General features: G+C 41.0%; 1 protein-coding gene across 4 annotated transcripts; it reads left to right on the forward strand.

The window, feature by feature from the left end:
* Window positions 1–7: 7 nt before the first annotated feature.
* On the forward strand, window positions 8–25,965 carry TMEM209 (transmembrane protein 209). 4 transcript variants are annotated; one of them, XM_039519872.1, is made up of 15 exons: window positions 8–176; window positions 4,988–5,127; window positions 5,243–5,301; window positions 8,350–8,481; window positions 11,248–11,486; window positions 11,888–12,092; window positions 12,770–12,945; window positions 13,998–14,069; window positions 15,362–15,458; window positions 16,668–16,793; window positions 17,333–17,430; window positions 19,255–19,369; window positions 19,462–19,559; window positions 20,443–20,516; window positions 25,622–25,965. In XM_039519872.1, exons 1-15 carry the CDS (start codon window positions 54–56, stop codon window positions 25,722–25,724), a joined length of 1,857 nt encoding a protein of 618 aa, XP_039375806.1. In that variant the 5' UTR covers window positions 8–53; the 3' UTR covers window positions 25,725–25,965. The 4 variants fall into 4 exon arrangements, with proteins under 4 accessions (XP_039375806.1, XP_039375805.1, XP_039375808.1 ...); XM_039519871.1 differs by lacking the exon at window positions 25,622–25,965 and adding an exon at window positions 21,245–21,368; XM_039519874.1 differs by having other exon boundaries at window positions 9–176; window positions 25,658–25,964.
* Window positions 25,966–26,714: the final 749 nt, after the last annotated feature.

Genomic DNA, 26,714 nt, shown 5'->3' on the forward strand with positions numbered 1-26,714 from the left:
GGGGAGGGGAGGAGCAACGGCTTACAGCACGAGCGCGCCGTCTCCCCGTCCCCATGGCAACAGGCCCCGCCCTCCCTGCCTCTCCTTTGGGAAGGCTTCGCTTCCGGCCGGCGGCTGCGCGTGGTCGGCGCAAGCCCAGTGCGAGCCTGATACCGCCGACTCCTCACGCGGGCGGGGTGAGTGTTGGAAGACGGGGGCTCCCGGCCCCCTTCACGCCCTGGGGCGGCGGCGTGCGAGCCCCTCCCGCCTCCTGCGCTGGGGAGCACGAGCCGGCTGCTCACGGGAGAGGGAGGGGCTCTGCTCCCCCCCATTGCCCCCGGGGCTGGGTCGGTTCCGTGTCCCTCCCCCACGGGGAGCGCTGGGTGGGCCCCGTCCCGTGCGTGGCGATAGGGGGAGGCACCGGCCACGCCCCCTCCAGCGAGTGCGGGCCCGCCAGAGGGGCTGGGCCCCGGCCCCTTGTGAGGGTCCGTGCCTGGCGCTGGCGCCCTGGGCAGCAGCCGTTAGCGTCCCTAGTGTAGACACAGCCTCTGTGCTGCGCACCCCCAGTAAAGTGGGGCTGGTCCGGTGCCCCTGGGCAGCAGCCGTTAGCGTCCCTAGTGTAGACACAGCCTCTGTGCTGCGCACCCCCAGTAAAGTGGGGCTGGTCCGGTGCCCCTGGGCAGCAGCCATTAGCGCCCCTAGTGTAGACACAGCCTCTGTGCTGGGCACCCCCAGTAAAGTGGGGCTGGTCCGGTGCCCCTGGGCAGCAGCCATTAGCGCCCCTAGTGTAGACACAGCCTCTGTGCTGGGCACCCCCAGTAAAGTGGGGCTGGTCCGGTGCCCCTGGGCAGCAGCCGTTAGCATCCCTAGTGTAGACACAGCCTCTGTGCTGCACACCCCCAGTAAAGTGGGGATGGTCCGGTGCCCCTGGGCTGCAGCCGTTAGCGTCCCTAGTGTAGACACAGCCTCTGTGCTGGGCACCCCCAGTAAAGTGGGGCTGGTCCGGTGCCCCTGGGCAGCAGCCGTTAGCGTCCCTAGTGTAGACACAGCCTCTGTGCTGCGCGCCCCCAGTAAAGTGGGGCTGATCCGGTGCCCCTGGGCAGCAGCCGTTAGCGTCCCTAGTGTAGACACAGCCTCTGTGCTGGGCGCCCCCAGTAAAGTGGGGCTGGTCCGGTGCCCCTGGGCAGCAGCCGTTAGCGTCCCTAGTGTAGACACAGCCTCTGTGCTGCGCGCCCCCAGTAAAGTGGGGCTGGTCCGGTGCCCCTGGGCTGCAGCCGTTAGCGTCCCTAGTGTAGACACAGCCTCTGTGCTGCGCGCCCCCAGTAAAGTGGGGCTGGTCCGGTGCCCCTGGGCAGCAGCTGTTAGCGTCCCTAGTGTAGACACAGCCTCTGTGCTGTGCACCCCCAGTAAAGTGGGGCTGATCTAGGGTGACCAGGCAGCAAGTGTGAAAAATCGGGGTGGGGGTAATAGGTGCCTATGTAAAGAAAAAGCTCCGAAGATTGGGACTGTCCTTATAAAATCGGGACATCTGGTCACCCTAGGCTGAGGCGGTCAAAAAAGCAAACAGGATGTTAGGAATCATTAAAAAGGGGATAGAAAATAAGACTGAGAATATATTCTCACCTCAAAAAAGATATACTGGCATTAGTAAAATGATTAGGGGTTTAGAGAGGGTCCCATACGAGGAAAGATTAAAGAGGCTAGGACTCTTCAGCTAGAAGACTATAAGGGGATATGATAGAGGTATATAAAATCATGAGTGATGTTGAGAAAGTGGATAGCCTCTGTTCATCAGAGGATGGAGATGGATTGATCTGTTGCTAGCACCCCTGGGCAGCAGTAGTTAATGTCCATGTTGTAAACACAGCCTCTATGCTGGGCACCCCTCATAAAAGTGCGGCTGATCTGTCGCTGGCACTCCTTCATAGTGGGGATTAATGTCTCTGCTGTAGATGCAACCTCTGGCCTACCCTCCCGCTCAGAAAAGTGGGCCTGATCCATTGCCCCCTGGCAGCAGTGGTTAATGTCCCTAGTGTAGATACAGCTGTGCAGGCCCAACTGATCTGCACATTCCAAGGGTGTCCTGCAGATTGGCCAACTCTGGGAAATGGGAAGCGCTGTCTTACAGTTATATGTATTACTGTAGATAGCGCTCAGGAGTTACAGTCATGCACCAAGGCCCCATTATGTCAGGTGCTGTATAAACAGAACAAAAAGACAGTCTCTGCCCCAAAGAATTTACAGTCTAAGGCCTGGTCTACACCTAAAACTTAAGTCGACCTAGCGATATTGCTCAAAGGTGTGAAAAACTCCCCTAGGAGATGTAGGTAAACTGACCAAAGTCCCATGGTAGATGCTGCTAGGTTGACAGAAGATTTATTCTGTCAACCTAGTTACTGCCTCTCAGAGAGGTGGGTTTACTACAGCGATAGAAAAAGCCCTTAAGTGGCTGTAGCATGTGTCTGAGACAAGAGATAATACATAGCTACAGACAGACCAGGGAGTATGAGGAACCAGTGAGCTAAGGGAACACTTAAAAGTTAAGTCAACTGAGCAGCATCGCTCAGAGGTGAAAAATCCACACCCCTGAGCAATGTAGGTAAGCAGACCTAACCACTGGTGTAGACAGTGCTAGGTCAACCTAGCTACTGCCTTTCAGGAAGGGGATTAACTATGGTCATGGTAAAACTCCTCCCATCACTCTACTGAGTGGCTACACTGAAGCTTGTAGTTGTGCTGCTGTAGTGTTTCAGTGTAGACCAACCCCGATACAAAATTGGTCAGTGTGATGTACAGTGGCCTCAGCATGCCAGCAGCCTAACTTGTCAAGCATTTGGTAGGCATCATGGCAAAGGAGGGTTTGAAGGAGAACAATGAAATAGCTTTGAGGATGTTTATGCAGAGTACCTCCCAAGCATTAGGGGCAGCATGGGAGAAAGTGTGAAGCTTCTTGTCTGAAATGTTCACGTATTTTACCATTAAGCTGCAACTAATCTGATTCCTTGGTATGTAATAACAGTTCAGTGAACACATTTGTCCCAGTTTCTACATGTTATATACTCCATCTTTGAATGGGAGCATAACAAATATTTAAGCAGGCAGTTGTAGGAGGGAAGGTTAACTTTAGTGGAGGGTTACGGGTGTTAATTATGTTTAGTCAGATTTTCAAAGTATAGCAATAATATCATACGCAAACATAGTGAGCTATGGAGACGGTCAGGGTGGATTTGATTTAAATCATGGAAGAAGCATGGTTTTCTACATAAAAGTGCATTCTTGTTGGTTGTTATAACCTTAATACATATTCTTCACAACTCAGAGATAGATGGAGGCTTCCTTTTTAGAAGGTACACACTATACATTTTTAAACAGTGATTTATTTTGAAAACTTAAGATTAGTTTTAAAGCTATATCAGAAAATGATTGATTGTTTGGTTATTTCATTTACCAAAGATAATTGAAGCAGATATTTATGAAGTCATTGGGAGGTGAACTATCTCCAATTCAACAGATTAATCATTAACATTTGGAGGATTTTCTTGCCATGCTGTATTAGGAGGAGAACATCACCGGACAGACATTTACATTGTTTTATTTAACTAAAACAACAATGTTAAGTATTCTGGATTTTTTTTCTTCAACAGCAAACATATAATATTTTAACAAAACAAGCATATGTCCCTCGCTTCTCACATTTATCTCCAGCCCTTTTCTCCTTGTCCAGATCTATTCCACCCCCAACAATCTTCTATTCATTGAACTTTTTGAAACTTTGCACTTTTAGAGAGAGGTAAGGGATTGACTCTGTGTACACAAATTTGTAGAGGAACAACAGAGTTGAGGTCTGTTATTTCTCACCTCTATATATTATTTATTTATTTTAAAACATTTTTGCTGTTAACAAGAATGTTGCCTCTGGAGACACAAATCCAGAGTTTGAGAACTGCAAAACTGAGCATCTCTGATGGTATCATAGCACCAAGTCCCATTGGGTAGATAGAAAGATTAACCTAAATAATCTATACAGAAGCCTGTGGAACCCCATAAAATTGGGTCCCTAATCTGTGAACTACTGGAACTCATTTACAAAACTTTTCTTAAACATGACATGAATATATTGTCTCATACTATAGAATTAGAATTTATAATCCCTATTCCATGATGAGGTATCTTTGAGCTATAATGTATCTAGATACTTTTTGAGGAAAAACCTATTTTATAAAAAAAAATCCAATTTTAAATAAAAAAAATCAGATTTAAAAAAATAATAATTGATTTTTATCCACCTTGGAGGTAGTATTTTAGTGTACTAGCCAGTTCTCAGTCCAGCAGTGTATGTACAGTAGTGCTAATTAAAGTGAAAAGGAAGCGTCTGTGCAAAAGGACTGCAGGATCTTACAAAGTCTCTCATCTCTATGACTCCACACAGACTAGAAGAGAAAAAAAATCTTTCCTATCATTTACTAAAGGACAGTAGCTATCAAAAATGTACCGAATGGTTACTTAATCCATGTGACTTCCTCCCAACCCCCATGTTTTATCCATAAAAGCTAGGGGTAAAGATGTTTTTTAAGCATGTCTGTAATGTGAAAAATATGAATTCGAGGAATTTGATAGTCTGAACTTGATTCTGCTTTGTTACCCAGTACATATTGGGACTAACTCTATTATAAAACTGGAGTGAGATGAGAATCTGGCCCTCTGTCCTGTGAGGGTAGATTTTCCTTCCCCACGCCCAAATGGTAAAAGTAGTTCAATGTTAGTTATGGTCCTAATGAGTAGAGAATGCTCACAGAAGGAGCTATGTTAAAAAAAATTCCCCTCCGCCCCCCGCCCAAAAAAGGACTGAATGCTATTTACTATTAAATATTAATCTGTAATTAGAAATTAACTCTCTAAATGCAATTTCCTAGGGACTGTTTAACATTTCTTTAGTCTGGTGCTGAAGGAGAGCGACACTATATAAATATCTCCATTCTTGTCTTTCCCTATGCTTCTCTCTTTACAGATGATGCAGGGGGAACAGAGTCCAGCTACTTCCCTCATTGACAGAACCATCAAGATGAGGAAAGAGACTGAAGCCAGGAAAGTGGTTTTGGCTTGGGGACTCCTTAATGTGTCAGTTGCAGGCATGATTTATACTGAAATGTAAGTTCCCTAACAGTTTTAAAACGTAATCAATAAAAGGATGTCATTATGTTCCTAGATATTTCCATGTCCCGTGGGTCAGAGAGATGCCAACTCAATTTTTTTTCTCTTTCAGGACTGGAAAACTGATAAGTTCATATTATAACATTACATACTGGCCACTGTGGTATATTGGTAAGTGATTGTACTTGGTGATGGTTTACTTATGTGAGGAAAGAGCATCTAAATTCAATCCTTTTCTTTTCTTTATGTCGGTATTTGAAAATTTTTAACCCGCTTTTTGATCATACAGAAATCGGATTTGACTTTCCATGTCCAGTTTGGATCTGTCTGGGATTATCTCCTGTGACAAACTTGCAGCAAAAAAGGCTTATCTGTTATCTTAGATCAAGTTGCATGTGTGTTGAGGCTTTACGTGGTGCTATAGGTGTGCTTTACATTTCATGTAGTAGTTAGACAAAGCTCTTTTTTTCAAGCCACAATCTAAATGAGAGATATGAAACTAACAAAGGATGAAAATGAAGGGTGGGAATAGACACGTAAGATATCAGTGATAGCAAACCTTCGAAAAGGCTGGGTTTGAGGAGAGGGAGTTGTAGGTTGTTCTGAACCTGGGGATGATATGAAAATGAAAGCATGTCGCAGCTTTAGGAGAAATTGCTTCACATTCGTTAAACTCAGTGATGTGTTATCATGTCATGCATGTTGATATGTAAATATAACACTATTTAAACTAAATATAAACTAAGCTAACTTGGGTATTGACTTCCAGCCCTTTAGGCATAACTTGTTTTTTCAAATGGTGGAGTTATACTTGTAACCTTTAGAGATGTCAGCTGGTCTAGATTCCAAAATTTACCCTCTAAAGAATGTGAAGCTTATAAAGCAGCCCTTTGTTTGTTTATGTGATTTTTTTTAAATTCACTTGTATGATTAAAATATTAGTCTCAAATATATAAAACCTGTCTCCAGAGTTATTGCATAAAATATGTCCCAGACCATCTTTGCTAATAGCTGTTGATCCTCCATGAACTTATCTAATTTTTTTTAATCCTGTTACACTTTTGGTCTTCACAACATCCTATAGAAATGAGTTACACAGGTTGACTGTGCATTGTGTGAAGTAGTACTTTTCTGTTTGTTTTAAACTTGCTGCCTATTAATTTAACTGGGTGACCCTTTATCCTTGCATTATGTGAATGGGTAAATAACACTTCCCTGTTCACCTTCTCCATACCGTTCATGATTTTACAGATCTCTATCGTATCCCCTCCCCATAGTCGTCTCTTTTCTAAACTGAACAGTCCCAGTCTTCTTACTCTGTCCTCATATGGAAGCTGTTCCATACCCCCTACTCATTTTTGTTGCCCTTCTCTGTACCTTTTCCAATTCTAATATACCGTTTTTGAGATCAGGCAACCCGAACTGCAAGTAGCATTTAAGGAGTGGGTGTACTATGGATTAATATAGTGGCATTATGATGTTTTCTGTTTTATCTGTCCCTTTGCTAATGGTTTCTAACATTCTGTTAGTCTTTTTGGGTGCCATTGCACGTTGAGTGGATATTTTCAGAGAACTATCCGTGATGACTCCAAGATCTTTCTTGAGTGGTAACAGTTTATTTAGACCTCATCACTTGAGGTTATGTTTTCCAATGTGCATTACTTTGAACTTATTGACAGTTAATTTCATCCGCCGTTTTGTCACCTAGTCACCCAGTTTAGTGAGATCCCTTTGTAACTCTTTGCAGTTAGCTTTGGACTAGGGATGTAAATATAATTTGAAAAAGTACTCGTTTAAACTATTAAAATTATTTTGGTTAACCGTTTTAATCATTAAGTTCACAATCTACGTTTTACATCCCTACTTTGGACTTAACTATCTTGACTAGTTTTGTATTGTCTGAAAATTTTGCCACCTCACAGGTCACCCATTTTTCCAGATCATTTACAAATATGTTGAACTGCACAGGATCCTTGGAAGACCCTGCTATTTACTTCTCTTCGTTGTGAAAACTGATTAGTTATTCCTACCATTTGTTTCCATCTTTTAACCAGTTACTGATCTATGAGAGGACCTCCCTTATCCCATGATTGCTTATTTTGTTTAAGAGCTTTTGGTGAGGGACCTTGTCAGGCTTTATGAAAGTCCAAGGACACTATATCCACTAGATCACCCTTGTCCACATGCTTGTTGACCTCCTGAAAGATTTCTAAATAGATTGGTGAGGTATGATTTCCCGGTATAAAAGCCCTGTTGACTCTTCCCTAGCATATAGTGTTCATCTCTGTGTCAGATCATTTTGTTCTTTGCTATAATTTCAACCAGTTTGCCTGGCATAGAAGTTAGGCTTACTGGCCTGTAATTGTCAGGATTGCCTCTGGATCCTTTTTTAAAAATCGGTGTTACATGAGCTATCCTCCAATTATCTGATACCGAGGCTGATTTGAGTGATAGGTTACATACCACAGTAGTAGTTCCGCAGTTTCATATTTGAATTCCTTCAGAACTCTTGGGTGATTACCATTGGGTCCTGGTGACTTACTACTGTTTTATCAATTTCTTCCAAACCTCCTTTACTAACATCTCAGTCTGGGACAGTTCTTCAGTCTCGTCACTTAGCTAGAATGACTTGAATGTGGGGATCTCCCCCATATCCTCTGCAGTTAGGACTGATGCAAAGAATTAATTCAGCTTCTCAGCAACGGCCTTGTCTTCCGTGAGTACTCCTTTAGCACCTTGATTGTCCAGAAGCCCCACTCACCGTTTGGCAGGCTTCCTGCTTGTACTTTAGTAAACTTTTTTTTTTAATTTAGTCTTTAGTAAACTTTTTTTTTTAATTTAGTTTTGGTGAATAATTCATCTTTCCAAAATGGTACAAAGAATATACAGCAACTTTTACCATGGTATTGTTTCATATCAGCAGAGTGGGAAAACAGCATGAGCGTCAGAGAGACAAGGTAGAGAGGTAATATCTGGACCTCTGTAAGCTCAAAAGCTTTGATTGGACAGAAGTTGGTCCAATAAAAGATATTACCTCACTCACCTTGTCTCTTTAATATCCTGTGACCAACAGGGCTACAACAACACTGCATACAGCATAAGATGTTAACAGTTATTGATTTTGTAAATGGTGAGCAATTTAAGAACACTCTCAAATATAAAGAACTAACGTGTTAAAATAATGTGTGTGTGTTTTGTTTTGTTTTTTTTATGTTCTAGAACTTGCACTTGCATCTTTGTTCAGTCTGAATGCCTTATTTGACTTCTGGAGGTATTTCAAATACACAGTTGCACCAACTAGCTTAGTTATGAGTCCTGGACAGCAGACCCTTCTTGGGCTTCAGAATGCATGTAAGTCTGACAATTATCTCTGGCAGCACTCTTTAAAATGGTGTCTACAAATGAGTTTGTAAATATTTAACCTTCTGAACAGATTGTCATAGGTCTCAACCTGGCATGGGCCTCCAAACAAACACAAATGTCTAGAAAAAGAAAAGAGATGCAGTCAATAACTTCTGAAGGGTAGGAGTGTTGATTCAGAGAGCATTTTGATTGACTTCACCTTACTGCTCCCTGCAGATGGGGTAACTAGGTGAGGTGGAATGAAAATTCAGAAGATCAAGAAGTTACTTGATTACTGTGTACCAGTAACTTCATGAAAGAAAGTATTGAGTGATAAAGGGCCCTTTACTTCAGCAGAGAAAGGCATAACAAGAACCTATGGCTGGAAGCTGAAGCCAGACAGAGTTAACTTAGGGTATGGCTACACTGGCGAGTTGCAGCGCTGGAAAGCCTCCACCAGCGCTGCAATTAGTAAGTGGCCACACCTGCAGGGCACTTCCAGCGCTGCAACTCCCTGGCTGCAGCGCTGGCCGTACACCTCACTCAGCATGGGGAATAAGAATTCCAGTGCTGGTGCTGCAGCGCTGGTCATCAAGTGTGGCCACACACCAGCGCTGTGATTGGCCTCCAGGGAATAAGGATGTATCCCAGAATGCTTTTATAAATTACTCTCTTTGTTTTGTTATGCAGCCTCTCTTTGTTTTGTTATGAACGAGCTCCGATCGGCTCCGTTGCTTATCTAAAAAACAAACAGAGCTCCTGTTTGCTGTGATCATCTGTACCTGGCTGTAAACAATCAAATGAGAGGGAGGCAGGGAGGGAGTGAAACAGTGGGGAGTCGTGTTGGCTGCAGGCTGTTTGCAATTAAGAGTTAAGACTAAGGGGTCGGAAACATGTTCTGATTTTTCAATGCAGAAAGCTAAACACACAGTGTTGGCTCCAAAAATCCCCTCTCTTTCCCCCCGCTCCCTGTCACACTAGACCCCACTCCACCCCCCTCTTTTGAAAAGCAGTTGTGGCCACTTGAATGCTGGGATAGCTGCCCATAATGCATCACTCCCAACAGCGCTGCAAATACTGCAAATGTGGCCACACACCAGCACTGGTAGCTGTGAGTGTGGCCACACACCAGCGCTGGCCCTGCACAGCTGGATGACCAGCGCTGCAAACTACCAGCGCTGCAAACCGTAAGTGTAGCCATACCCTTTGAAATAGGGAACACATTTTTAACAGTGAGGGTGACTGACTTTGGAACCAGCTAGGAAGTGGTGGATTCTCCCTCTCTTGATGTCTTTAAATCAAGACAGAATGCCTTTGTGGAAGATATTCTTCAGTCAAACACAAGTAGGGGTTCTCAAACTGGGGGTTGTGACCCCTCAGGGTGTCGCAAGGTTATTACATGGAGGGTCACGAGCTGCCAGCCTCCACCCCAAACCCTGTTTCACCTCCAGCATTTATAATAGTGTTAAATAAATATATATATTTTAAGTGTTAAATTGTATGGGGGGGTCGCACTCAGAGGTTTGCTGTATGAAAGGGGTCACAAGTACAAAAGTTTGAGAACCACTGGCATGGGGATAATTAGGTTAAATGATACGGCCAGTGTTAGGAGGTCAAACTAGATGATCGCATGTACCCTTCTGTCCTTAATCTATGGATTTGTATCACTGCTTCCAACATCTGAAAATGAATGCATATATCTAAATGGTTCATAATGTCTCTTCCATCTTTGTACCAAATGTGGGATGTCAGTACACTACTATCACATTCAACCAGTCTGACCTCTGATTGCAGAAAAATGCCATCAGGGTGGAGGGACTTCATAGGAAAACATCAATAAAGATCAGGAGCATAGAAAAACATCAGTAACGATTGTGGCGTAGTGTGATTGATTTATGTGCAAAGATTAAAACAAGTATGTGTAACTTGACTAAACTATGAAGGGAACATATCAGTCCATGAGTATTGAAACTCTTTGGAGATGATGTGTATAGGTAGGGTTAATAAAATGAAGTTAAAAAGGGAAACTTGCCCAAAGAACCTGACTGAAGCTCCTTACTAGAGACATTTTATATTAGATATGCCTATAATAGTGCTCTGTGCAAAGCACTCTCTTGCTGTTGTATCTAGGCACAGTACAAGGGTTTTAAAACAGCAGGGTCCATCCATAAGGAACAACCTCATAAAGAGTAGGAAATGTTCCTGCATTGACCATAGGGAAGGACTGGATGTGACTTAATAAGTCTCTCATTATGTGTGTTACTATTATTTGTGTATACTGCTATGTTTGTAATAGTAAAGTGCCTAGAGGTCCCAGCTGAAATCAGGACCCTGTTGAGCTAGACTGTATATAAACACATAGTAAGATAATCCCTGCCCTGAAGTGGTTTCAGTCCAAATAGGTAGGATAAAGGGTGGAAGAAAGAGAGTATTCTTATTCCCACTTTGCAGATGGAGAACTGAGGCACAGAGGTGTAGTGACTCACCCAAGGTCACACATTGTGTCTGTGGCAGAATTTAACCCAAGTCTTCTGAGTGGCAGTGCAGTTCCTGAACCACAAGACCATTCTTTTACTCTGTCACAGCTCTAATTTCTGTGCTTGTGACTTGGCTGCTGAATTTTATGGCTCTGAGATTTCTTTCAAATCTCCTTTTCTGGTCTCAGTGTAGGATTTTCTTAAGATAGTAAAGAAATAAAATAACAATTAAGAAAAATGATCCAGACTGCTGCTCCTTCAGCCCTAATTCTGCTTTTTTTTTTTTTTATTATTACAGCAGTACAAACAACTCCACCCCGTGAGCTAGTGACAAAGAAAGTCCCTTCTTCAACACCTTCTCCTCCAATCCTGGGTCAGAGCGTGCTGAGTTACAGCCCATCTCGCTCACCTAATACCAGCCCAAAGTTTGCCACTGGTTGCATGACTGGGTACAGCCCCCAGCTACAGGCTTTGTCAGGCAGCAGCGGTTCTTATAGCACTGCTGTGACCTACTCACCAAACAGCAACTACAGTAAGGTAATAGCCTTAATAACCCAATGTAACAAGTTGGAATTTGCTTATTAGATTGCTTGTATTGTGCCCTACACTGCAGAACCTGATTCTCTAGTAGTTTGCACCTTGTGTATTTATTTACACTTTTTGCACAGCAGGTGTAAAATTTTACCCAACAGGAATTCTCCAATCTCCCACTGGTGATAGGATTTTATTCACTTTGCACCACCTGGCAGGTGATGCAGTAAGAATTTAAATAAACCAGCCAGCAACTGAAATATACTAAAGCCAAAGTGGTGTCTACTTTAACAGTAACTAGCAATGCAGCAACAAGTTGGATAAATACATTAATTTTGTTTACAAATTGAAACTAATAAGTAGAATTCCAGCTTTACAAAATAACACAATCACTCTATTTCCCACAGGTATCCAGCTTTAGTCCCTCTCCTGGGGGCTCACCGTACCCCACCAGCATTGGACCAGTGGAAAGCAGCGGGCTGAGGTCTCGGTACCGTTCTTCGCCAACTGTGTATAACTCCCCTATTGGCAAAGAAGACTATATGACAGACCTAAAGTCCCTGGACAGCTTCCTTCAAAGTGAAGAAGAGAAGCAACATCGAGTTCAACTGGGTAAGAAAGCTCTGTTTGGTCTAAAAGTTGTTGGGTTTTTTTAAGTCCATTTGTGGGATGGTATTCCAGTTCTTCTCCTATAAGTAGACACGGATGTGCCAATCTTAATGAAATGGACTTAAGTCGTTTGCACAGTATCCACCTCTTAACAAATCCCTGTAGAAGGCACAATCTGAAGGCTGATGCAGAACAAATTAAGTCTTTTACTGAATAGTCTAAGTGAGATGTGAAGCAGAGCTCCATGACTTCTACAGCCCTTTGCAACACAGAAGCCTTGGGGAAGCTTTCCAGAGAACAAAGCCTTGTGGTATAGATAGAAATGTACCGCTGTTGACACTCTGGAGACAACTCATGGATGTCTATAAATGACAAACTATATCTGTATAGGACTTATTGGCCTACAGTAAAGAGCCAGGGCCTTCATCTTGACAAGAGGTGTGACCTGTGGAGAAGGCATCTCCGATCAAGATGCCAAGTAATCTGCAGATGACCGTGACTAATAATATTTTACATAGACTGAGTTTGGCATTTGGGTTCATAGCAACTTGTGGATGGCGTCCCTCCAGTCAAAGCATAAAGGCTCTGGCTTGTCATCTGTACAGGAACCTCGCACTACTTAAAAATTGTTTGGCAAGCAACGTGGAGTAATTATTTGTTTACTGAATGGATAATTTCAGGGAGTTCAGATTCCAGCTCTCCTTCCAGCAGTCCGACTCTTTGGAACTACAGCCGTTCCATGGGAGACTACGCACAGATGCTGAGGAAGTTCCAGTACCAGCTGGCCTGCAGGTCCCAAGCCCCATCAGCACACAAAGATGAAGCTGATCTGAGCTCTAAGCAGGCTGCGGAAGAGGTAAATAGAAAACTCAAGGAATCAGGAGGGAAAAAGATACAGTTTTGAATTTTGCAATCTTCTGCAAGGATTTGGATGCGTCTCCCATTCACATTACTGGAAAGAGAGGGGATAAATCCCATAGCATTGAATTGCCTTCATATAATTTAGAAAAATATTTTCTTACTACAAATTTATATTCCAAACTTCAATCTGAACTAGTTCGTTGTACATTACCTTCACCAGTAGAGGGCAATTATAGATTTGTTTGGCGTAAAAAAGTGACTTCTGACCAAACACTTCTGGATATATCTGCTGTATAGAATTTTATAGTTTTAATATTCATTTTGTGAGCAGTGGTGGGAAACAGTAAACACAGATTTAACCTTTTCCTGTCTTAACCAATTTCTCACAAACACCTTAATTATGCAGTAATATATAACAATTCTAGATAGAGTAGTTCAGTCTGGAGTTCAAAAACTAGTAGTTTAACTGCGTTCTTGGACTTAGTGATGTTGAAAAATCCTCTTTTCTGCCATTTTATACTATGGGTAAAAGGTGTTTGTAACTAACAATTAACTGCATCTAGTGGATTTCAAGCAGCTGAACGTATATTGAAAATCCTCCCTTGCACTTGTACATGCTCAGTGGATTTTGTGAGACTCGTGGAGAAGAGTACCGCACATCTGACTTTAGTGTGGCCAATAGGAGTAGCTCTTAACTTGCCTGTCTTTTAATTAAATGTTATCCCTTTTCTCTACCCTGCACATTGATTTAGTGTAACTTTAAACCTTTTCTAGAAATCCTACTAGCTTAGACCAGTTTTATCTGAATACAAATAACTATGGGTACCAAAATAGTGCATCTGGACTTGGTGTGTGAAACTAACTGGTATATAGTTCTCATGAAATGCCCTGTGAGATACGAACATTCTAAAACCTAGCTGGGGCTTATGATGGGCATGCTGTAATTAGTATCAATAAAATGGCTTGGCCTCTAAAAGCCACATTGTGTTCAGCTGGGTTCCTATATCTTTGCAATAAGTCTCTTGAACTACTTAACTTTTTACCTAGGTTTGGTTGAGGGTGATAACGAATCGACAACTACTCAATCATGTGGACTCATGGACAGCTAAGTTCAGAAATGTAAGTCCTATCATTGTACAAAGTCCTATCATTTAGTACAAAGGGTCAATGTTGGGATATTTGCATCTTGCAGGAGGTCAGACTAGATGATCATAATGGTCCCTTCTGATCTTGAATTCTATGATTGTTCTTTAGAGTCTAATATTTTAGTATCCTGTCCTTATTTCTGCGGAACTCAGAACTAGAAAATACATGAGTACATCATCATTTGCCTCAGCCTTAATGGAACTGAGTTATGGTATAAACTTGGTAGTGTGTAATATTTCCTTAATGATCTTTGATTTGTAACAGAACTCTTGCTTTTTGATCTAATTGTATTATATTAGAATGGTGGGAGAGGGGAGAAATCGAGTTGCCACATGTGTACCTAAGGTTGTAGAAAACTACAGAGTGTATTTGAGGATTAGCATATGGCTGTGTAACTAGCAACTAACACAAAGCACGCTCACAAAGGGCCATATTAAGTTTACACGTTCAACCTTAACTCGTGCACTTGGTGACTTTTGTGCTATGACATCCTGGAAACTTCAAATTGTAAAGTTCATACCAATGAAAATGGGTGGACTTGTTTTTCCCTTTTCCACAACTCAACCTGCTGACTCTGTTTTCCTCAAACATTTCAAAATAACTCACCTGGGCTGAACTGAAACATGGAAAATCCCATCCCCAAGGTTAAAATTTTCCAAAAGGTCTGAACAGCTGAAAAGTTAGAATGAAAATCCTGACGTAAGAACTGTTTGTTGTTTCTGCTATTGCTAATGCAGACCTGACTACACTTCAAGGTAAAAGTATTAGGTAATCAAATAACAAACTACTCCAACACACCGCTTGTTGGAGTTCATGGCGCTCCCCAGGCATGTTTGTTTGTTAAGCCAATAATATCCATGAAAAGCTCAAGTGTTCACAAATAATATATTTCTATCGGCATCCTTCTTCCTTAAAACAGACTGTGGGAATTATGGACACATGCAAGCATAAATTAACTGTTTGTGGATGACTTACTGCTCTTCATACCATTACTCCCCTCACCATCCAAAAAGTCTGTATCATGGTCTAGAAACGTTGTCTAGAACTCACTCATTGAACTTTTTAAATTGTCATTCAAATGCTACCATAACCTGATAGTCTATTTACTTAATAACTTTGTATATCTCTTCTGCTTCCTTAAATGTTTGTTGTTCACCTTTTTTACTTAGCAGTCATAACAGTGATTAGGGTATAGTAACACTTCACATAGACTTCCTGTTGCTTCTTATCTTTTTAATTGTCTGCCTTTCTCTCTCCTCTTCTAGTGGATTAACGAGACTATTTTAGTGCCACTTGTGCAAGAGATTGATTCTGTGAGCACTCAGCTGAGAAGAATGGGGTGTCCAGAGTTGCAGATTGGAGGTACTGTATGGAGATACTGTAATAGATTTGGTTCAGTTCTCATTAGTACCTGTGCTCAGGATGAAAACTTCCAGACAGAAAAGGGTGTTCTTTGCAACCTTAAGAACTAGAAACAGGTTTTTTTAATGAGAGAGAGCTTGGATTATACAGCAACTTCCGCAGGTGCAGAATTGCAGAAAACACAGGAACCTTGTTACAGCTGCATCAGTGAGAGGACTATGTTCATTCCAATTGAGCCTCCTGAGGCAAATCCCTTAATAAGACGATAACCTGGTATTTGATCTCTAACTGTTAGATGCTCTTTTATAGCTGCTAGCCTGGATTCTATCTTCAGTTAAACTGGTGTTTAATCTGAAGTAATTCCACTTATTTGCATTGTTACATCAAACTGAGAGCAGAATTTGGCCTTCTATTTTGTAGGTTGCTTAAGCTTTAATCTCTCCTTAAAACCCACTTCTGCTGTGACACGTATGAGAAATTAACCAACTAATAATGGCTAGATGGAGAGGCAGTTAGGAATCTGCTATATACTTAGTCAAATGGAACACTAGAAAGTTTGTCATATCCCCTTTTTCCACCAGTATAAGGGTACGTCCATACTACCCGCCCGGGTTGGCGGGTAGCGATCGACTTCTCGGAGTTCGACATATCGCGTCTCATCTAGCCGCGATATATCGAACTCCGAACGCGCTCCCGTCGACTCCGGAACTCCACCACCGCGAACGGCGGTGGCGGAGTCGACGGGGGAGCCGTGGACTTCGATCCCGCGCCGTCAGGACAGGTAAGTAGTTCGAACTAAGGTAGTTTGAGTTCAGCTACGCTATTCGCGTGTAGACCAGGCCTAAGTGTCTTTTGTCTCATAGGATGCAAGGTTTTCAGGACAGGGACTGTCTTCCTGTATGTGTAGTGCCTAGCATGTTTTGTATGCTATGATGATGTAAATAATACAGGCTCAATCTTTCTCCCAGTGAAGTAAACAGAGAGGTAAACTTCTCTAGAATCAGAATTTGGCATTTGGCAACATCAGTAGTGATGTAGTGTGCCAACTATTCCTAGGACCCAGCTTCTCAGAGTGCAACAGGCAAGCAAGCTGAACAGAACGTGTCACTTCTTTGTAATAGTCTGTTAATGAGCTTCTGAGTAGGTGAGGATGTTCAGTGTTCTGCTATGGCCCTAGATCATATGTGCTGGTGCTCTTTTGTATTGCAGAAGCCAGTATTAGCAGTCTGAAACAAGCCGCTCTTGTTAAAGCTCCACTCATCCCCACACTGAACACTATAGTGCAGTACCTGGACCTTACACCAAACCAGGAATATTTGGTTGAAAGGATCAAAGGTAAATGGTCATCATCCACACTTAAAATGTTCTTCATTACAGTTCTCATGTGTCAAGTATTAGTGATGTTGAACACTGTCAACAAGACCTTTGAACTTGTGTATTTCCACTGCTTGAAAAGCAGCCCCTCCTTCATACCTGCAGAGACCCAAGTATTTGTAATTTTCTACTCTTGTTTAAAGTGACTTAATGATGTGGTATCTTAATATAATTTACAATACTCATAAAACAAAAGTTTTGTCACCTTTTGAATGTGTTCTGGAAGCTTATTGTTGGATTTAATCAATCTCTTCTCTTACTGCTTTATCACTCCTTGATTTAATTCCAAATAAAAATGAGTTTTAGGATTTAAATCTTTTTTTTAAATCCTGATGGTGATTTTTAAAATTTGCTTTGCAAGTGTTTCTTGCATGCATTTCTCATGTATACAGCACTATAAATATGCATGATGTCTGAAACAGACATAATAGATTTCCTTCTTTCACTTCCGTCTCCAACCTTGCCCCAAAATAACTTCATATAAACTCTGTTGCCTTTAGAACTTTCTCAGGGAGGATGCATGAGCTCATTCCGATGGAACAGAGGAGGGGACTTCAAGGGCCGTAAATGGGATACTGATTTGCCCACTGATTCTGCTGTAAGTTTGCATAGTTGTTTGATGAGACTTAAAATGCATTATTTTTCAGTGCTCGTAGTAGGAATACGAAGCAGAGATACAGCTTGTGAATCTCTTGAGGAACATGATCCAAATCCTGCATACTTCATTTACCCAAGTAATCCCATTGCACTCGATGAGATTATTGGTAGAATTATGCAAACCAGATCTAGCCCCATATAGATCACAAAAATAATGTTGTTGTGTATCTTAATCTTATGTCACTCTTATTTAGACATAATTGAAATGCCTGTTTAATAGCTGTAGTGGGTGTGGCCTGACTTGCTCTGACCTCTCTACTTCAGTTGTTTTTCTACATTCAGACACAATAAAGTAATCATCGGCATTCAAATGAATCTTCTATAAAATAATTCCTAATACAGGAACAAATTATTAAATGACTTCACCTTGATTAAATGTCTAATTTCAGTTCTCCAAAGCAGATTGCAAAGTGAACAGACATGAAAGAATAATAAACATGGATTGAGTGGCCTTGTGCCCATTTAATTGAATATTGTTTGCTGTGAAATCCTAAATGACTAACTCCGAGGAGTAAATAATCTAGTTAGAGAGAGACTTTCAGTGTGGCTCAGCCGAGCAACCTGAAAGAGAAGAGGATAAGTGTTTCTCACCAGAAACAGTAACACGTACTTGAAAATAGTGAATTAAAATATTACTTCCGTTGTCAGAAAACTGACACGACATAGATACAAAGAATAAGGACACACAGCTGAGTGACACAATTCTGAGGATTTATTTTTCTTGCTGTCTCTGCAAGAAAAGATAGCTGAAGTCCTGCCTTGAGTCAAGTGGTAACTTACCAGTTCTTAAGGGAAAGCACTCAGTCATGGGGCAGAACATCACATCCTGTAATTGAGCCTTTTTTCCCCCTCCCACAAACAGCCAGATGAAATGCCATTGGAGACTATATTGAATATCTAAATACTAATAAGACAAGACAACTTCTCACAAATCAGGGGTTAACAGAAGCTTAGGATGAATGAGTTACTAGTTTAAAATATATTCAATGTACATTGAGGAAATGTTAAAATTGAAAACTTCAAGACAAAAGTCAACAAATGCAAAATTGCAGTTTATGCAATATGAATGTTACTGTAAGAACCTTAATATTGAGTATACATTTAACACTAACATACACTAGTAGAGTTTCATTTTATCTGCTTGCCACTCTGTACTGGTTCTAGCGCTCTTCCCCGTATATAGGGCGTACTTCTTCAGACAGAGAGGTGGGCTTAAGTTTTACAAAAACGTCAATGTGTGAGTATACTGTTTGCCAAACCATGGTTGGTTTGAATCTGTCAATCTCAATCAAACCTTTCAAGTTAATGGGGGAGGAGAGAAGGAATTAAAATAAATATTCTGGTTTGGGGCCCATGTTTGCTACTAAATTCTGCAACTTTGCTTTGAGGTGCAGAGATAAAAACACTGCATGTCTGAGCCTCGGTTTAGCCGATGACATAGAGCCATCTCTGGAAGGGAATGGATGTGCCGCATTGTGGCTGACGTCTTGTTGTTCAGCTGACAGATGAACCTTGACTTGTCAACATCTTACATAAATATTCTGGCCAATTTCAAGCATGGGCCACCAAGGAAAGTGCTTAAAGCACTCCACTGCTTTGTCCCTTTTTAAATTTACTGGAGGTCAGTCAAAGCTGCAATAGGTTCACTGTCCCTTGGATTCTGTAACGAGTATCTGAGACTGTTAAAGATTAACCGCTTTATTGTAGCAGTTGGTTCTACAGTCTGTCTGATGGGCACTAAATTCTGATTTATTTTTTTCTTCAGATCATTATGCATGTGTTCTGCACTTACCTTGACTCCAGGCTGCCTCCTCACCCAAAATATCCTGATGGCAAAACATTTACCTCGCAACACTTCATTCAAACACCAGATAAGCCAGGTATTGGCATCCTTAGTCCCTTTGTTTGCTGGGATGGACTGCTTGGATCATGGCCTTTATGTCCATATTACCTCTTAAATTTCTATTCATAGATGTTTCAAATGAGAATGTGATTTGCATCCACCAGAGCACCATCAACCCTCCCCACTATGAGCTTATCTACCAGTGCCAAGTCTACAATCTACCCAAGGTATGAACATGGTGCTTTTCTTCTGATACGTCAAGAAAGCTACATACATTCTGAAAACTCTAACTGATGTTGATTGGTTAGCTTTTTTGAGTGGTCAGGTTTATTGACAGGGAAATAGTCTTTGAATATAGCAAAGGTCAGTGCAATGTACAAGGCAACATGTTACCTTGATCTAGTCATAGCCCTTGGCATGTAAGTTGCTACTGAATAACACCATTACCATAAAGAGCCTCAGTAGAGTACTGAAGGCAGTATCTTCCCCTTGTTGCATGTTCTTTTGGTAAGTTATTAGTGTTTAAAATAAATAAATAAAGACCCCAGAAGTCTGTGTTAATTCTTCAGTGTCACAGATCTTGTGTCTCTTACCAGCAAAAGTCTGTGTTGGAAAAATTACCATTCTCAGAATCAAAAGGTTAAATTGATGCTGTTGGATCCCTGGTCAAAACTTGAGCCCTAGTTTCAGAAATGATCATCAATTCCTCTAATCCTTAAAAGAGTGGAAGGTCACAATCCAGCCTAACAAATTTTCTCTTTTTTTGCATTTGCCCAGCTGGAGGATGTAAGCAGTGTCCCAAAACTAACTTAAGTCCTGGAGATTCATTATGGTGAAGAAGACCATAATATTATTCCTTTGGTAATGGTTTCCCTTCAATAGCAGTTTGCAGGTCAGCATAGAAACTCCATAATGACATCTTGCCAGTGAAGTGCAGCCACTTCTGGTGTGGAGTATGACAAGCTGTTTAACAGTGCAAAGCAACATTACACAAAAATTTAGGACAGAAAGTGAAGGGTTTTCTTTTAAATAAGAAATTATGCAGAACTTTGAGACTGAATATTGTATGTATTACTTAATCTTCACCCTCTTCTCTTCCCGTGCGTTCAGGGCAGAAACAACATGTTCCATACCTTGCTTATGTTCCTGTGCATCATAAAGACAAAAGAATCTGGGATGCTCGGGTAGGTATAGAGTGCCATGAATCCCTGCGTTTAATACAGGCTGAGAACGGTAACATTCCCTGTTGTAAATAAGCAGTTTAGCTGCATGTAGACTGATCTTAAGTTCCTGTAGGAACAGTCTGTATTCTTCACTGTATGGCAATTTCTTGCTGGTCTGCGAACATCCTATTTCTTTCACTCCCCCCAATGCTCTCTTTTGGCTGCCTCCTACACTCTTATGTTAAATAACTTACAACTTGCCATTTGCATTTCTAACAGAAATACAGAACATTATTCTTTCTCCTCAAGCATGAGACAGGGAGGTGAGGGCCCTTTTCTCCTTATGAACTAGGATATAAATCTGCCTTAAAAAATGGATTCTACTTTCACTTTTCAGTAACAGCTAAAAGTTTGCATTTCAGGATGGGCTCTTCAAACACAAGAACTTTATTCTGAACTTCCACGGGGAAAATCAAGCTCCTCAGTTCCTAAAAAGACTAATTCAGGGCAGCAAATGAGGACTGACAATTAAATGCACTTAAAAAAAAAAGTACTATGGGGAATCATGCACCCTTATGTCCTACAGAAATCTGGGATAGGAGCACTTAAATTATGGGAGTTCTAAGGAGTATCAAATTGATTAAGCAAGGAAAATTAGAACACTAAAATGAAATGCAAATTTGTTTTTAAAAGCTTCTTGTACTTATATATGCCTCTAGGTGCATAAAAAGAGTTGAATTTTTTTGCAGGCTGACAATCTTTTGGAGCACAAACTGTGCAATATTGGCCTCTTTAGTCACTGCCTGGCTAGATCCTGGCCTGAAATCCACTGCCATCAAGAAATATAGGTATAAGTAGATGCCATCATTAGCCACTAATCTTTGCTTTTGGAGCAGTATAAGAAATTCTGAATATGCGTATTGGGCAACTGTGCCTACTTCGGCATAAAAGTGAAGTCCAGACTTTCCCATTTAATTCCTGTGGGGTTGTACTCTGTTCACAGTGAAGCACAACTCCTAAATAGAAAGAACCTTTGGCAGGGATTGAAAGAACTGCTGGAGTCAGGAGCTTGCAACCTGTCCTGGCAACTTTCTTTTATAACAAAACTTTGCTTTAAATGTAGGTTTGTGCTTATTGTTGTTTTATTATTATGATCTTGTCTTTGCAGGCGAGTAAATCTTGGCTTATCAGGAGTGAATGTTCTGTGGATCTTGGGAGACTAGTACATCGTGGTTCACTGTGGGTGGCCTCCACCCTCACATAGTGAGAAACAATTGTGCATCTCTGTGATAACTGAGTAGCTTATTACACTTGTGCCTTGAACATAAACCTACAACAATGTACTAGTGTGATATCCTTGTGAACATAGGATACGTTTACATTCAATACACTGTTCGCATGAGAACATGCTTCCAGCATTGAAATACTCCTACCAGCTTTTATTGCACAAAGACGTCTCTTTACAGCTTCTCACCTTCACAAGCCCTACTTTAAAAGCCTTCACCAGTCTTCTGGCTGAGTTGCCTTCCAGAGGCCATCACTGCTGATACTTGAATTAGAAGCAACTCAACGGTACCCTCACGAGCTTGGGGAATGAATTGTGAGCCCATCTTATCTACATGGCAGGGTAGAATACTACAGTGAAACTTGGACTGCCCTACTAAGGTTGTACACTGCTGCTTGGTACTTATTACTTAAGTGCTGCCACTTGAAAAATCAGTCACTGCAAGTGTGGCCAAGTACAAGATCCACATGCACTAGGAAATGCTGCATAACCAGGATTCTCTTTGGCTTATGCAGAAAGGCTTGTGGCTAACCATCATTGGAGTACCAGAGTAGTGGGAGTTTGTGGCACCACCACACTATTAAAGTGACTGCACTGAAGGTGTAAGTGAAAGAAAACTTCAGACCCTACACACCAGTTAGATTATATTCTTATGGACCTTTTTTTTTAAACAAAATAACTCAATATCTTTTAAACTTGAGTGTGTTTGGGGCAACAGAACGTTGCTGATGTCTTGACTGCAACTGAAGTCTTGCCCTAACATCATTTTATTTTTTTTAAAAAGTTCTCACATTAGTATTTCTGGTATTAATCCCCTATTTTAGAGGTGTTTGAGCTGTAAAAAATTTAAAATGGAACATAGCTTCAGTGTCTCTGCATAAGAACAAATTTTTTACACTTAAATCAGGATGTCCTAGGAGTCCAAAGGGACATCCTCTCCTCCACCCCCATGTAGCCCCATATTGCTGTGAATTTCTTTATAACCAAGGACAAACAGATGCAACTTGACCAGCGTTAGTCATTGGAGGGAGTTGAGGCTCTGCTGTTTTTTCCTGCCTGGGGCAGATAGCAATGACCCAGAAGCAAGAATCAAATTTATGACTTGAACTCCTATCCTCTATGGGAGGCACATCACTTTAGATCCTCAGACCAGTCAACACCTTATTTTGAGAAGAGACCTGTTCTGCTCTTTACTACAAGTATATATAATGATGGGGTGTCCCTGGATAATCCAACATGTTATGTTTTGTTTTTTTTACAGTTATATAAGCAATTGCTCTGCAATGTAGACTAGTTGCTCCTTGGAAAAAAATGAGTTACACTTGTTTTAAACAAAATGGATTCCTACATGTATGCCAAGGTTTTTTCCTATAGGGATGAAGGATCCATTGCAAATCGTGGTAACCAGGGAATTTAAAAAATGTGTGTTTTTTAGGTTCTTTAAAAATATATATATATTGTGGGGACAATTTCAGAAGGGTAATGTTAAGAGTCCTCCTGTTTCTCTGTCTCCTGTCATAAGGCATGAGGTTAAGGCCAAGTGGCCTACTTAATTTTACCCTTTCAACCCACAATGACTAGAAAATTGAGACCTTAATGTCACTGTGTTAAACTGCTAACGATGATACTCTGTAAGTATTCTTCCAGGATTCAAAAAAAGAGCTGGCTGGTTAGACTTGTGAAGAATACACAAGATTTGTATTAGTTTTACAATGACTACACTCTTTCTTTTGTACTGTTTTCAATTTTTTTACTGAACTGTGGCTTGCCTACCTAGACAAGAGCAGGTGGGGAGGGGTTTGGAAATGTGTCCTTTTTACTATGCTCAGCACAATTACCATTCATTATCTCAGTTAGACTGGTTTTTTTAATGAATGAGCTGAACTTACTACCATTGTCTGTCAGAACTGCATCTTATTCAAGATACAACTTCCCCAAGGGGAGGTATGAATTTTTCCTGGAGATCAGACTGTTAACAATGGTTAATTTGGTGCCTGTATTAAATGGGTTCATTTGGTTAAACATTTGTGTGTGGTTTTGTGCAGTAACAAATGGCGTATTTTGTTGCCCAAATATCTGTTTACACACCCCATATCATCTAGTTTGAGACTTATTTCCGCATTATACAATTCGTTATCAGGTTTGCATGATAGTTCATCTGTAGCAATGAGTAACAGTAATGTGGCATGTTTTGCTTAGGATAGGTGGCAAAGAACTGATAAAATTACTATTTGAGTGACATTTATTTAAGGTGGGAAGGAAATTGGTTTAGTCTGGTAACAATCCTTCTCATGTTGGTGCTTGCAATTCTCATCGAAGCACAAGGGTATCTGAAAGCAGACAGTAGATCTGTCTTCCATCCTGAAGACTGCACATATCTCATGGGTGAGACAGCCCAGCAGCAGGAAATTCAACCATTACAGTTCTAACACCTCTAGTACTAAAATATATCACATGCTTCTTCCTTTCTGAACTTTCAAATTGTTTGGGAATGGAAGAGAGAAATAAGACATAGTTGTTGAAGCTTCTTTTTAAAAAAGAAAAGAAAAAAGCTGCAGAGTTCAAATTTTACTTTGGTTTTTGGTCTGAAATCTGTTAGCTAATAAGTTCTTCAGGAGTAATATCTTATCCAAGGGCTACTCTTTCCTTGAAACCAACATAATATCTAGTGTGTGTGTATATGTGTGTGTGTGTGTGTGTGTGTGTGTGTGTATATATATATATATATGTGTGTATATATATATATATATATATATATATATATATATATATACACACCTCAATATTAGTGATCAGACTATACAAGAAAGCTCAGCCAAATTTTGTTTAACTGTTTGGAGCCTGCCAGTGTTCCACTGAAAGTGCCTACTGTCCTGAGTGCAAATATTATGCAGGCAGTGTAGCCTAGTCCTCTAACCCAGTGGCTCTCAACCTTTCCAGACTAGTGTGCTCCTTTCAGGAGTCTCATTTGTCTTGTGTACCCCAAGTTTCACTTCACTTAAAAACTAGTTGCTTACAAAAGCATATGTAAAAATATAGAAGTGTCACAGTGCACTTACTGAAAAATTGCTGACTTTCTCATTTTTACCATATAATTATAAAATAAATCAATTGGAATATAAATATTGTACTCAGTGTATAGTATATAGAGCAGTGTAAACAAGTCATTGTATGAAATTTTAGTTTGTATTGACTTCGCTGGTGCTTTTTATGTAGCTTGTTATAAAACTAGCAAATAGCTAGATGAGTTGATGTACCCCCGGGAGTCCTCTGTGTACCCCCAGGAGTATGCGTTCCCCTGGTTGAGAACCACTGATCTAGCCAATGGAGGTTCCAATTAAAAGGTGAAGTATGATAGTAAAAAGCTGAGATTTCTAATAAAATTCTGATAGCCTTAATTACAAACATGACCTCAGTCTAGTTCTTAGAGAATGAGTGTTCATGTCACAAAAAAGTAAATGCTAATTGACCATTTGTTGGCAACCTCAGAAGAGAGACCAACAAATGAATTGCTATGGAGAGTGAATTCCTCTTACCCCTAAATGAGGTCCCTCTAAAGGAGGATTCACGCATGTCGGTGGGGCAGTATGAGGGAAGCTCACTCTGCTTATTTTGTCTCCTGTGTGGCTAAAGGGAGGGCTCAGACCCCAGGATATCAAGCCAACACCTTTCAGCAGCACTAACTTTCCATTATTGCTTTTAAATAATATTTATAATTAAAAGAAAGCTCACCTTTACAAAATCTAACTGGAACATAGGGTTTTCTCCAGTAGCTGAAGAGCATTTCTCTTGCTACATGGATGATTCCAATGTCAACTACCCGTTTTGCTTGCTTCTACAGCTGTCCTTTGTGCATTCTTCCCACTGTCCTATGTAGGTGGGGCTCCGCAAGACCATTACCAGGTCTCTTACTTCAAGTCACTTCTCAAGACCCACAACTGTGATGCCAACAACCAACTGCTAATAATGGCTGGCTTGAGACACAAGATGGTTAATACATGTTTCAAGTGCCTTCCTAGACTGTGAGCTCTTTGGAGAACAGACACGGTTTCTTGGATGCTTGAAAACCCACCGACCCTTTGGGATCTCCTGTACATCAAATAAGACATCTCTATTGCCTGCAATGGTGCAGGGTTTTGCATTAAATGTTAGTAATGCCTTCTACTCTTGGAGGAGATACTCAAATTCTCCAAAGGTACTGAGTTTCAACTACCATATTTCAAAATGTATTTACTTTGTGTCATAATAGTCTGTCAATGATTGTTTTACATTTTAAAAGCATTTTGTTCACTTCTTCCTAAACCTCTCCATAGCCTTTGTTACTGACTTAAGAACATAAGAATGGTCATAATGGGTCAGACTAATGGTCCATCTGTCCCAGCATCCTGTCTTCTGACGGGTCAATGCCAGATGCTTCAGAGGGACCAGGACAGGCCAATTATCGAGTGATTCATCCCCTGTCATCCAGTTCCAGTATCTGGCAGTCAGAGGCTTAGGAACACCCAGAATATGGGGTTGTACCTCTGACCATGTTGGCTAATACCCATTGATGGACGTATCCCCCATGAACTTCTTATCCTTTTTTGAACCCAGTTATACTTTTGGCCTTTGTAACATCCCCGGCAATGAATTCCAAAGGTTGTGAGTATGTGTTATATGAAAAACTTTTGTTATGTTTGTTTTAAACCTGCTCCCTATTAATTTCATTGGGTGACTCCTGGTTCTTGTGTTACGTGAATGGGTAAATAACACTTTTTCTCCACACCACTCATGATTTCATAGACCACTGTCATATTCTCCCTCGGTTGTCTCTTTTACCAAGCTGAACATTTCCAGGTTGTTTTATTTCTCCTCGTATGGAATCTGTTCCGTACCCTTATTTTTATTTCCCTTCTCTGTATCTTTTCCAATTCTAACACATCTTTTTTGAGATT

Source organism: Mauremys reevesii, linkage group 1 (genome assembly GCF_016161935.1).
Source record: "Mauremys reevesii isolate NIE-2019 linkage group 1, ASM1616193v1, whole genome shotgun sequence".
NCBI lineage: Eukaryota > Metazoa > Chordata > Testudines > Geoemydidae > Mauremys > Mauremys reevesii.

Excerpts from the sequence above, each read along its gene's own strand:
- TMEM209 (XM_039519871.1), top strand. The coding sequence starts at position 54 with ATGGCAACAGGCCCCGCCCTCCCTGCCTCTCCTTTGGGAAGGCTTCGC. Across the intron at positions 11,487-11,887 it reads CAAACAGCAACTACAGTAAG|GTATCCAGCTTTAGTCCCTC; the intron begins GTAATAGCCTTA and ends TATTTCCCACAG. Across the intron at positions 17,431-19,254 it reads ATTTGCCCACTGATTCTGCT|ATCATTATGCATGTGTTCTG; the intron begins GTAAGTTTGCAT and ends TTTTTTCTTCAG.